The 12,954-nt window shown below is 25.8% G+C and overlaps 2 protein-coding genes and 1 long non-coding RNA gene across 5 annotated transcripts; 1 reads left to right on the top strand and 2 right to left on the bottom strand.

Annotated features, from left to right (window-relative positions):
- The first annotated feature begins 1,805 nt into the window (after positions 1 to 1,805).
- Positions 1,806 to 6,823, top strand: LOC132930372 (uncharacterized). Of its 2 annotated transcripts, none has more exons than XM_060996212.1 (2): positions 1,806 to 2,014; positions 2,431 to 6,823. In XM_060996212.1, exon 2 carries the CDS (start codon positions 2,434 to 2,436, stop codon positions 6,313 to 6,315), a length of 3,882 nt encoding a protein of 1,293 aa, XP_060852195.1. In that variant the 5' UTR covers positions 1,806 to 2,014; positions 2,431 to 2,433; the 3' UTR covers positions 6,316 to 6,823. The 2 variants fall into 2 exon arrangements, with proteins under 2 accessions (XP_060852195.1, XP_060852196.1); XM_060996213.1 differs by lacking the exon at positions 1,806 to 2,014 and adding an exon at positions 2,308 to 2,326.
- A 1,613-nt stretch (positions 6,824 to 8,436) lies between these two features.
- LOC132930378 (NADH dehydrogenase [ubiquinone] 1 beta subcomplex subunit 5, mitochondrial) lies at positions 8,437 to 10,836 on the bottom strand. Of its 2 annotated transcripts, none has more exons than XM_060996223.1 (5): positions 10,691 to 10,836; positions 10,513 to 10,622; positions 9,997 to 10,214; positions 9,424 to 9,530; positions 8,437 to 8,758 (listed from the first exon to the last, which is right to left on the bottom strand). In XM_060996223.1, exons 2-5 carry the CDS (start codon positions 10,595 to 10,597, stop codon positions 8,620 to 8,622), a joined length of 549 nt encoding a protein of 182 aa, XP_060852206.1. In that variant the 5' UTR covers positions 10,598 to 10,622; positions 10,691 to 10,836; the 3' UTR covers positions 8,437 to 8,619. The 2 variants fall into 2 exon arrangements, with proteins under 2 accessions (XP_060852206.1, XP_060852207.1); XM_060996224.1 differs by having other exon boundaries at positions 10,513 to 10,644; positions 10,691 to 10,789.
- A 1,303-nt stretch (positions 10,837 to 12,139) lies between these two features.
- Positions 12,140 to 12,896, bottom strand: LOC132930381 (uncharacterized). Its single transcript, XR_009662219.1, has 3 exons — positions 12,519 to 12,896; positions 12,370 to 12,448; positions 12,140 to 12,279 (listed from the first exon to the last, which is right to left on the bottom strand). It is a non-coding gene; the product is annotated as an uncharacterized LOC132930381 (long non-coding RNA).
- Between the last annotated feature and the right edge of the window lie 58 nt (positions 12,897 to 12,954).

Genomic DNA, 12,954 nt, shown 5'->3' with positions numbered 1-12,954 from the left:
AATATATTATCCTACTAATTAACTAATAAATTATCTCCATTCAGAATCGTTTTTCAAATACAATGATACCTGTAATTGTATTCAAATTTAACACATCCATTATATTGACCTACTCTTCATCTCTACTACACATCAGAATAATACCCACTTCCCTACCCTTTTTAGATTTAATCGTTTCAGTAAAAATACTTATGAGAAATCTCGTATTATATTTTCAAAAACTTTGACCAGTGAACAATTTTTTTATCAACAATTATTAAAGAAAAAAATTAAAAGAATTGCATGTCTATAAACAGCTCAAAAATAGTTTAAAATTATATCATATATCTATAGAAAACGATAACATAAACATTTTATACATTTTATGTAGTTATTCCTTTTTTAAGTACAACAAAAAAACAAAAATTGGCTGGAATAATGATTATACTGTGAATATTTGTTATTGAAACATTTTAAATTCATTCATAAAAAATTTATTTAATTTTCCAGTGGATTTTTTGAAAATTGTTCAAGAAATTATTAACTTTGTATTAAATTTTCAAATCTGAGATGTAAACAGTTACTTTTTTTATGAATTTCTAACTACAACATTTTAAATTTAAGTGCTTATTAAAAAACAATGACTAAAAAACGTCGATATTTTTTAACTGGCAAATATAACTCTAGGCCACTTAGGAACCTTTAATTAAAATTTGAATCATACATGTTTGATCGACATTCACAGAAAATATATCAAAAATAAATATTCAAATAAATAGTCCAAAAAATTAATATATATAGAAAATGATATCATAAATGAAAAATGATATCAAAACTAGTAGGAAATTTTATGTTAGTTTGATTATTATTCATTTTTGAAATATAACAAAATGAAATGATTTTAGTCAAAATCTGATTATCGTAAACACTTCTATTTTCCTTAATTTATTTTTTTCTCAATTATAAAAATAAATACTGGAAATGTTAACATCTCAAAAGTACAAACTACATCCAATTATTTTAATTTAAGCATTTTACATATTGTGTATTTGTACAAAAAAAAGTTATTAAGATACATCTTAAACTGTGGGTATTACTAAATGCTATTAATTGGTCACTCGCATGAAGTCACATGTGTTGTCTTCGTCATACAAACGTATAATAATCATGATTAAAGGTATATCTTTAATCATGATAATAATTAATAATGTGCAAATTTTCGTTCAGTATAAGATCAATTTTGTGATTAGCATGACAAAATAATTATTTTATTTTATTTTGTTTATTTTGTCATGGTGATTAGCTTAAATATTAGAGTGAATGACCTATTATCAAACTTAAAGGTAAGAACATTATCTTTGTTTTCTCGTTGGCTTTATACGATATTTTAATTTTTAAGCAAATTATGAGCATTATTAAACAAATATTTTACATACTCACAATTTACTTAAAAATTAGAATATCGTAAAAAGCCGACGAGAGAATACAGATATGTTCTCACCTTTAAGTTTTATAATAAAAAATATTGTCCTTACTCCTTAATATTTACTATATTTATGTATTCATAATTTATAAAATTTAAATTATATTGTTTACTTTCCAGTTTTCATAGAATCTTATTACTCATCTAGTCATCTCAGCATCTCACACATCTTTTTTCTATGAACTAGAAAGCGCTACATAAGACAACTAGGCTACTCTGGCTACTAAAACACTATAATAAAATTGTACTGATTATTGTAGTGTCTTGGTCATTCTTATCAACAACCAAAACGCTATGCATCGCTAAAGAACAATACTCGAATTCTTGTACTTGTTATCAAAACTAGGTATTGTTATCAGTTTATTGTTAAAATGAGTCGCAATAAATGGCCGTTATTCGAAAACCGAATTCAACTGTATTACTAAACTGATAATTATAATAAAAACGCCGAATGTCGAATATGAATAATATCATGGCTGTTGCTGATCAGTAGTTGGTGCTCGGTACACAATAGTCACAATTTGGTTGACAGTTTGTTACTAAAGTTATGTTGTAAGTTTTTAATTTTATTTTTTCATAAGTAATATGTAAGCATTTATCTTTTAAAATGCATTGTTTTACTTTAACTAGTGTTTATTTCCTTAGTAATTTGTGAAGAAAAAAAATTTTTATCACATTTGTTTTCAATAAGTTTAATCTCATCAATATTAGCAATTAATTATTAGGTAATTTACTATTTATAAAATATTTAATTATTATGCACTATGTTATAGTGATAATAAAAGATAATTCATATTGCATCTGATTTATATTTATTTAATTTCTATGTATTTCTTGAAACAGTTATGAATATTTTTAATTGATGTAATTATACTTAATTATTTTTTGGCTAAAAGATGAATATTTAACATTGTTTAAGTAATATTAAGTTTTGTACTAATTTATGTTTAATATTTATTTTTCTTTAGATAATGGGTGAATTAAAGAAAATTTTTCTTCTAATACAGAATAATATAAACCAAGATAATTTGAAAGAAGCTCTTGACATCTTTAATATTCATTACAATAATATCAAAGACATTAAAGGATTTCAAAACTGTACAGTTGGCATTTTAAGTGTTTTGGCACAAAAACTTCAATCTGAATTTAATTTTACCGATCAAATTAAGCAGTTTGGAAAAAACACTAATGATGTCATTCAGTTTGCTGATCGTTGCTTCAAAACGATCAATTTGTCTCAGTTACAACCATTACAAAATAGTTTATATGTTATTGTCAAATATTTACTCATGAATAATCATGTGGCTGAAGCTGTCCATTTTGGTAATTATCTTTTAAATAATTTATCTCCACCATGTGATATACTGAAATATTTAGTTCAGTTATTTGCACATCATATTCATAAGACATGTCCCATTGATGATGATTTGAAAAAGTTGAATGTTATACTTATGTGGGATACTGCATTAAACTTAGTGAAACGTCATACTGGAAAAGAAATTGAGTATGCATTGTCTTCATTACTAACACTTGTCAAGAATATGAATGGATTAATATTGCACGAAGGTTGTACTATGGATGTAGTTATATTAGATATGACTTTAGAATCAGTGTTATCTTCTAGCGGTATTAGGAAAAAAAATGATCAAGAATGTATGATGAATTTATACTTTATGTTAATTGAAAACATTGTAGCTGTAATGCAAAATATGATGCGACACAGACAGATGCATGTACATCACTTAATCAAGCATATCAAATTAATGATTGATGTTTGTTGTTTAAATAAAATTGAAAAAGAATCATTGTCATTTTTGATATCATTATTCAAGTTCATTGACAATTCTATTAAAAATGGACTTGATTCAAACTTTGAACTTAGGAAAATGATAACATTTGTTGAAAGTTATGAACCAACTATGATATTACCAAACACAATGTTATATCACGTGTTCAAGGCTGCCATTATTACAATTACAAAATTAAAGAACTTTTGGTATGAAGGATTGATTATTAATTCTTCTGAAACAATTTCACAAATGCTTGTTTTACTACACCGTTTAGTTTATATAAGCAAACATAGTTCAATTAGTCAAATATGCTGTAAAAGCAACAATTGTGATCTCAATGAAGATTCTACATCAGAAATGAGTTTAATTAACATAGTGTTTATCATGATGCGACACATTATTAATACTAATCACAAATTTTTAAATTCTGAAGATGTTTTAAAGTGGATGGAATTGTTCACTTCTCTATTTGATAGAGTGAATAAATCAAACTGCTCAAACAAAATTGCTTTCATTGAATTTTCGTTAACAAGTGCTTACAATCTTTGTATTTCTACAACTTCTGGTGAGTTTACACATTTATGCTTAGATTTCCTTGAAAATTTATGCTCAATGCTTGATCCTTGTGGAATTGATTCAGAACTCGTTGCTCGTGTTGCAATCCTCCTGAGTCGGTGTTTGTATAATAAAAATAAAAATGATGAAGCTTTAAGGTGTATTGCATTTTGGTGTGTGCGTACTCGTTCTGAACTAACTGCCCAACAATGGGTTTATTTTAAATGTAAGGAGGAGAGAAATAATATTATTATTAAAGAAACAATTTTGAAAAAATTTGAAAATGATATTGATCTAAAAAAGAAATGGCCCGATTATAGTTTGACAAAATCTGATTGCACTGAAATAATGTGGTTAGAATTAAAAGCTCATAATCATCAAAGTAAAATTAAAAAAGATACTACTGCTGTGCTGGAACTATTTGAAGAATTAATGTGTCATAAACTATCTAGAGAGCTCAAGTGTCGTGTCATAATTACTACTGCTTACATAATATTACATTCAAATAGTATAAATGGTTTAAAAAGAGTTATTGATGTATTGGAGGACTACATTCGTAAACTAGAAGTTGAAACATCAATGGAGAAAAAGAGTATGCCATTAATGTTGGGTAATTTATATTATGCAAATTACTTGTGCTTATTAAAACATTTGCAGAACCTTGTCAGCAAAGAATTGGATTCGTATACTGAAGAGAGGTTGGAACGTGGTATGGAACAACAAAATATTATTCAATATGAACCTATTTCTTGGATATTGCCATTAAAAATAAAACCTAAACTCTTTAATTGTTTGAATTGGGCTGTTAAGAATTGGTCTGTTTTAACAAATGATACAATCAAAGATGAACACGATGTCGAATTACTTTTTAGAAGTCTTAAAGAAGTTGCTTTCATATTCAAACTGCACGGTGATTCAAAAGAAGTGGAGGTATGGAAACTATTATACAAATTAGCTTCTACTAAGAAGTGTCACAAACATACTTTTATAGCACTTATGGAATTATCGAAAATTAGCGAAGTAGATGTATTAGAATTATCTAATTTAGCTAAACAATTGCCTAAAATGGCTATTGATTATAAATTGGCATTAGCAACTTCTCTTTTAAACCAATCAAAGTTTAATGATGCACAAATACTGTTAGATGGTATCAATGATAGAGAATTGAACAATAATATTTTATTAATGGCAGAATATTCTTACCTTAAAAGTCGCTTGTGTTTTGAATCTAGAAATTTCAAAAAAAATGAATGTCTTTCTATTTTTATTGATGCTTATAATCTTGCACATGGTCTTATCAAAAGGCTAGATTATTTTTATGAATATTTGGCAATGCATTTTGTAATATTAAGCATATGTTCATATTTGAATTTAATCTATATAAATACTTTCAAACCTGTTGAAGCTCGTTGTTTTTTGAAAGTTCAAATGAATATTGTCCTAAAGTCTGTTCTAACTAAAAGAGCATTAAATGTGTTTTTAATGAATTGCTGGAATGAACTAATGTGTTGTAATTTTGAAAATGCTAATGGACAGTTGGAACATATAATGACTTTACTAGATTTTAAAGAAGAAGAGTTGGATTTTAAAATGCAAAAATTAACTATAAACTACTCTCCAAATAGATATTCCTCTCCATTGTCTGATTATAGGTGCTCTCAAATCCCTAGAACAAATAAAATGGCGTCACCTTCGTTAAAACGGCTGAACAATAAACGCACACAAATGAATATTACCGAGTATTGTGACAAAGCTGTCAATAGCAATGGACCTTTAGATCCAATAATTATGCATTCTGTTATTGAAGCATGTCTTCTTAAAGCTGTTTACTGTTCTAAAGCCAATCAACAAAAATTAGCTGAACATTATTTTAAATGCTCATTTAAATTATTGGAATTATCCATACCACAATTTAATAAAAATGAAGTATATAACATCTTAACAGTTAGGCAAACAACTTTAGCTAAGTATCATTATGCAGAACACCTAGTTCTTTTTAATGACCCATCTAAGTCTTTGGTTTATCTTGAAAAAGCTAAAGAATCTTGCCATGATGAGTGGTTATCAATGTACGTGAATGAACTATTAATTTCACTTAAAGTTGATAATATCATGAGTTATACAATCTCAAATGTTATTCATTCACCTGTGGCAGAAAGACGTGTACAAGAACTAAAGACACCAATGACTGCTAAAGTACGAGTGAATGCAAAATCACAAGGGGTTCCTAGATTTGTTACTCCAGCTGTAAGAAAATTAAGATTGACTCTTGAAAGTCCGAATTCTAGACAAAATAAAATAAAATCACCTCTGATAAAAGGAACTGAAAAAATTAAAAACGATTCAACTGTTAAAAAGAAAATTGGAAAAGAAAACATCATAAAGTCTACAACAAAACAAGATATTGAAATAAAGGTTAGAGAAAAAAGAAGTACAAGAAAAAAAGAAACCATTGAACAACCACCATCATTAATTATTAAAAGGCGCACTAGTAGATTGAATATTTAGATTTAATTGTAAATTTTGTTTCATGTACTATTTTGTAATTTTTATTTGAAAATAATTTTTAAAGTTAATATAATGTGAGTTTAAACTATAAATATTGATTATATAATTAGTAAATATTTATTTTAATGTATTAAATTTGAATTTGAACAAAAACTTAAATGTCAAAAAATGAATTATTAATAGTTGTATGAATTAAATAAATATGATAACATTTCAAATGTACTAATATACTATAATTATAAGAATGTAGGTGTATAATATAACATTAACTGAAAATATGCATTTTATCATTAAGCTGATTTTGGAAATTTTGTTATACTAGATTTTGAGTTTTACTTAAGTTAAATATTCCAAAATAAATTCTAAAAGATGATGTTCACATTCAATATATTATGTGCAAAACTATAAATATTATGGTTTATTAAATGTACATTGTATTTATCATCAAATCCTTTAACTATAGCTCCATTTTATTGGAACAATAGAAACAGTAATTTAAGATTCTGTTAATAGTTGTGTAACTGTTATCTCTACGTGAATTCTGTCAGTTCTTCCTTAACCTTCCTAAATTTACGAAAGAGTGAAATGTATGTATCTTACCTAAAAAACTTTATTGGGGTACTATAGTTTCATTCAGCTCTTCTACTTTCAGTAAAATTACAGAATACTTTCATACCACTTACTTTTGTTATATTATGTACCTACTGCAAACTATACTAGATATCAATAATTTATGTATGATCATACATAAATAGTAAATTATTTAATTATTTTATTAAAGATACATATTTTCTTTGAAAAATTAAAAATTTCTCTCGTATAATATATTAACTATTTATTGTATTATCTGATCCATTAAGATAAATTTTAAATAACAGATTGTGTGATTACTATAGGAAGATTACATTTTATAAAGTTGATAATAATATACTAATATTTTGTTGTTTATGCACTAATGACTAATTTTTAGATTAAAATAAAATATAGCATCTAGGAGAATTAAGAATGCAATACTAAAATTTTGCACCATGATTGAAGTTTATTCACATAAGTGAAAAATATAAAATAATACTTAATAATAATTAAAAAAAAGTAATTAATGATTGGGATATTATGATAAGAGAAAGTTAAAACCAAAAACCCCCTTTATGAAGAATAAAATATAATATAGTAATTACTAATCAAGTTTTAATTTTCATACTCCTCAGTTTCACTTATTCAATAAATGAAAAACTAAGAAAATTATAATATAAATATTTAGTGAAATGTAAGGTCTTTATGGTTAATTCAATATGAAATACTACAAAAAACAAAATTAATTTTGTCAATAACTTGTTATTTATTATTCTATTAGTTTTTCCAAATTATTTCAAAAAATATTAAAATTAATATTTTAAATTTCATTTATACCAAATTTTCCGTAGAAATCACGTTGATCGTTGAACATAAAAATATCGTTTTCTGGTTAATTTTATTATATGCTTAGTAAGTATAAAAAAAATAAAAAATAAAATTTGCTATAGATATCTTGACAGTATTTGTTTTAAGATCATATTTTTGATTTCTAAGGATATATTTAGAAAATTAGTAAAAAATTAAGTACTTAAATATTGTTAAATATTTATTTGTAAATATAGGTAGGTTAACAATTATTTAATTAAACTGAATTTATCATAATAATGATAAGAGATTAATTTTTATCTTTAAATGAATAGTTTAGAATGTTTAGATCACAATAGAATTGGACTTAAAGTTACTTTGATTAATATTATAGATAGGATGTGACAATTATAGTATAGTAGAATAATTATTTACTTTATCTAGTACCTTCATACATTTATCACCTCTTATTTAGAGTTAAACATATACTTCCTACTTGCTTCTTTAATTTTTCTTTATTTTTAAAGCATTATACATTTTTCACTGCATATTTAGCAATAATTTTTTAATTTGTGATGCCTACATGTAATTAACAAGTACAATTGATGACTTTAAAGTGTATTAGTCTTTGTGACCACAAACAAAAAAAAATAAAATAACTAAACATATTTGATAAACAAATACATCCATCAAAATGATCATTATTTAAACTTATAAGTAATAGGTAATAATATGAACTGATTACAGGATGTACAACATTTGTTGAACCAAAACAGGCCAGACAATTTTTATTATTTTTGAACATATGATATAAAATATAATATTCTATCTGGATTTTTCAAAACATATTATGTATGTTTATAATGTTTTTAGTACCTACTATAAAATTAACAATTTCTAATTTAATTATTCAAACATACATAATTAGTTAAGTCCTTCAGTTTCTTGACGATCCATAGCTTCTTTACTAATTCTGTGATGGTTAGCAGAGATAGGTCGATAATAAAATGATTTGTAGTCTGATCGATCCTTCATCATTTCATTAATTTTGTTTGCTACCATTCTGAAAAATTATATAAATAATAATATATAAAAAAGGGAAATTAGAAATGTTTCTCTAATAATATTAAAAATAGGCAATCTAGTAAAAGAGATAAAATTAATGGGAAATAACTAGTTTTAACAATATTTTCATATTAACTGTAAACATTGAATTATTCAGTTTTATAAAATGATACATTGTACATTCATCATTATTTTATACAAATAGAAAAAAATGAAATAATATTTTTTTAAATTTAAATTAAACAAAAGACAGTGTTTTTTCTCATAAATTTGAAAATAAGAAAATTGTACATTAATGTGATTAGTTGATGGTAAACTGCATAATAATTTTCAGTAACTAAATCAACTAAGAGCAGGCCCCTTGCGCAGGTTATCACAATGGGGGGGAGATTGAAAAAAATGTATAAAATAGATACATCAATAATTATTAAATAATATTATATATTTATTATTTATTCATCATGGTATAGGTGGGGTGAGTGGGGGAGTTGAACACCAAAATCCCCCCAATATGCTTACCAACAAGACAAGGGATCTTTTTTAAAACTGTTCATAATTTTTGAAATAATGAGTGATAAGAAAATCACCCCGTTTATGTAATGTATATATTTTTTAATCATCTGTATTTTAATAAATTTCAATAAATCATGAAAACATTTTTACCTGACTTTAAATTTTTCATCTTCTTCATATAATGTATGTAAATATTTTTCATACTGCTGTTGTGGACTGGGATAAATATAACGTGCCATCCACCGGGTGATTGGATGCTAAAGCATTAGATTTTAATTAGATATTATGGCAAAATTAAAATAACTATTTTCTGATGATTTCAAAAAATAAAAAATCAAATGATAATTATTTCAAATAATTTAATAATTGTAAATAGGTGAATAAACTATAATTCTAAATTAAAAGAAACTTCATGAGGAAGAATTTATAAATCTAATTTTTATAAGCCTTTATTGGGGTCTGAACATGTTGCAGTAGTGGCAGTAAAATTGTCTTAGTGGTGCTGCAACTGTAGTAGTAAGTATCTATCTGCATTATTAAAACTATATGGTTATCAAATATTAATAGATAAAATTACAAATTACAAAATATTTTTTAGGTTTCTTATGGGATATGAAGCATTAATCATATTTAAAATATGGGTTAAACAATTTTATATTTTCTACTATATTTAACAATAGTATTATTAGTAATACAATTTATAAGAATAAATTATTTACTAACCCGATAGTATTCCCAATGTGCAGGTCTATAGCCTTCAGGAATTGGAGCCAATTTAGCTGGTCCAATAAAAACATTAACACCAGTGATAAGTAATGTTAAAGGAATAACACCAACCAAAACATAATAATGAAGTAAATCCTTGAACTTAGCCCATTGCCAACGAGTTTCCCTTATACCCATCAGATGATGGCCACTCATGTTACGAGTTGGTACGAGAGCTAAAATTCCATAAAAAATAATTATTCAAATATTTTAATTCTAGAATATGTTACTAAAATGATTAAAACTTTTAAAATTATTATAAGATAAATGAGTAGAATTAAGAACAAGTTAAACACAAGATAACGGGTGATCTTATTGTTGTATGTAAAAGTAGATCTAACCATAAATTACAATAAAAATACTATAAAAAAGCTAAATTTAAATATTTCGAAGAAAAATTGGACAATGGTATTAAATATTTTATCAAATAAATACCTATAATACAATATTTTACAAAATAACTTAAATTCTTACCAGATGATTTTAGCATGTCAGTTTTCTTTGAACTCAAACATTTGGTGATCGCCGATCCCAGCTTCAATGAACTCCAAACAGCCATTTTACCGGCGTTAGTTAAACCAATTCTATATAAAAACAGATAGAAAACTGATTAAATGGAGCAGTTGTGAACAGTATTACAGTAAGTTCTTACATGCTACTTCAGGATCTTTTTAGTTTTTACTACGTAAAATGTCACGGGCACGGGATGAAAATTTTACTTATGATAAGAGAGTCGACCGACCGACCGCTGATTATCAGATATCAAATAATATAATGTGCCCTTCAAACATTGAGATAGATAACATAATATACGTATAGTATATGTTATTTATCTCAGTGACTTCAGATGGGGCAAACAACGTTGCGTATAAATGTACAATAAAAAATAATACCATGACAAAATATTATTTTGTCATGTAATAACACCACCAAATACAATATGACAAAATAATATTTATTTTGTCATAACCAAATAGTTGTTTTTTAACATTATTTTTTTTTTTTATTCTATGGTAGCTCGTTTCAGATATAGTTTATTTCTTTATTTTTATCATAACATTCTGGGCACTGGCGTCCAATGACTATTTTCAAAAAAAAAACTGCCCGAAATTTCCTACTAGGTTTTTTAAATGCTAGACCTACTGTATTTTTAGAATTCTCAAAATTTAGATTTATAATTAATAAGTTAAAATTATAAAAATATGATACTATTGAAAAGTTTTCACCCTTTAACCAGATTGATTTTTCATGTAAATTTAAATCTACATACCTAGTAAGTAATAAATGAAATATAATTTCTGTGATTGTGTGACAGTGCGAGCATTGCATAAATACCACAAAATCCATCTCCAGGGAACTTAGTCAACTTATTTACTTATGAATACCTATAACAGATCTAACAATAATAAATGGTACGGCAATGCCTCTCAAAAGTCAAGATGTTGAGTACTTTAGTCTCCTACTCTGCTCACTCTAACTTTAAAATTTATAAGTTATAACTCATTAACTTTGTCTGAATTTAGATTTTTATGTAGCTAAGTATTTTTCAGAATATGAAATAAAAAACGTATGTTATTCAAAACTGAAAAAAATTAACAAAATTAAAGCAATAAAAAAATATTGTTATATTTTAACTGTAAATGTAATTATATAAAAGCAATATTTAAAAAAAATATGGATTAAAAAGATAGAGTATATAGTAATTCATGATTAAAGAATCACCTTATATGTTTTTATGTTTTGTCTTTAATAATGTATCTATTAAACAATTTAAGTGTGATTTATATAATAAAATATATAAATCCAACCACAAAACATTGCATATAAGCAATGTACAGTTGAAAGTCAGTATTAAATATTAAATGTAAATTACACATATTGTACATTATATAAGATTCATGATGTATATAATATGTAGACATGTAGTTATTCAACTAACTCATCTATAAATTATTATATTATACATCATAATATTCTCTCAAGTATGAATACAATATTGTGTGTTACAACTTACAAGTCATTGACAAACATCTTTAGACAATAACGCAAGATTGAGGTAAAAAATAAACAAATAGATTAAGCAACAAAGAACAAAATAATATAATACAGTGATATAATATGATTTATTGAATCAAAAACAGTAATTTAACCATTTTAACCATATAATCTATAAGAGTTAGTTAATACTTAATACTGTGTGTCAAAACAAACGTCACTGCTCTACAATGGCTGACTGAAAATCTATAACACATAAACAGAACTATTAAAGTAAAAACTACTAAACATGTAATACATTTTTTTAAATATAAAATGAAATAATGAAATACATACAATAATAGTGCAAAAGATATTCAATTTATTTTCCAATGTTGACAGTCCAGAACAAAACACAACTAGACAATTAGATGGCCTAAAACACAGAAATCAATTAATTGAGACGTCAAATGGTGAGGTTTAAGCAAAAAGTATCGAATACATACCCCATACGTCGATCGACGTTCACGATTCTAATATCGCTTGTTCTAATTATACAAATAAAAATGATGTACAAAATGATGGTGAAAAATGGCGGTTAAGACGAGATTTTGGGTTGAAACAGGAAAATGTTGACGAAACTTTACAAAAAAACATCAATATAACATATTATACTATAAAAAAAATATTATAGGTATTATTATGATGTACTATAATAAAAAATAAAAACTCCGAGTTTGATAACGACGTAATGCGAAAGATAATGGAGCGGCATCACCGCGATGAAGTTTTCCGATTGGTCGCTCGCAGCGCCCCAGTGCCCCGTGCCCCACTGGCAACTCGACATGCCGTGTAACAGGACGGAGAGGCGGCGACCGAACAAACTGATCCCCGTCGGGCACCACGGCCTCGGCAGCGGTACGATTATTCTAAGATGTGGTT

Source organism: Rhopalosiphum padi, chromosome 4 (assembly GCF_020882245.1).
Source record: "Rhopalosiphum padi isolate XX-2018 chromosome 4, ASM2088224v1, whole genome shotgun sequence".
NCBI classification, from domain to species: domain Eukaryota; kingdom Metazoa; phylum Arthropoda; class Insecta; order Hemiptera; family Aphididae; genus Rhopalosiphum; species Rhopalosiphum padi.
This window is presented reverse-complemented; position numbering and strand designations above follow the sequence as displayed.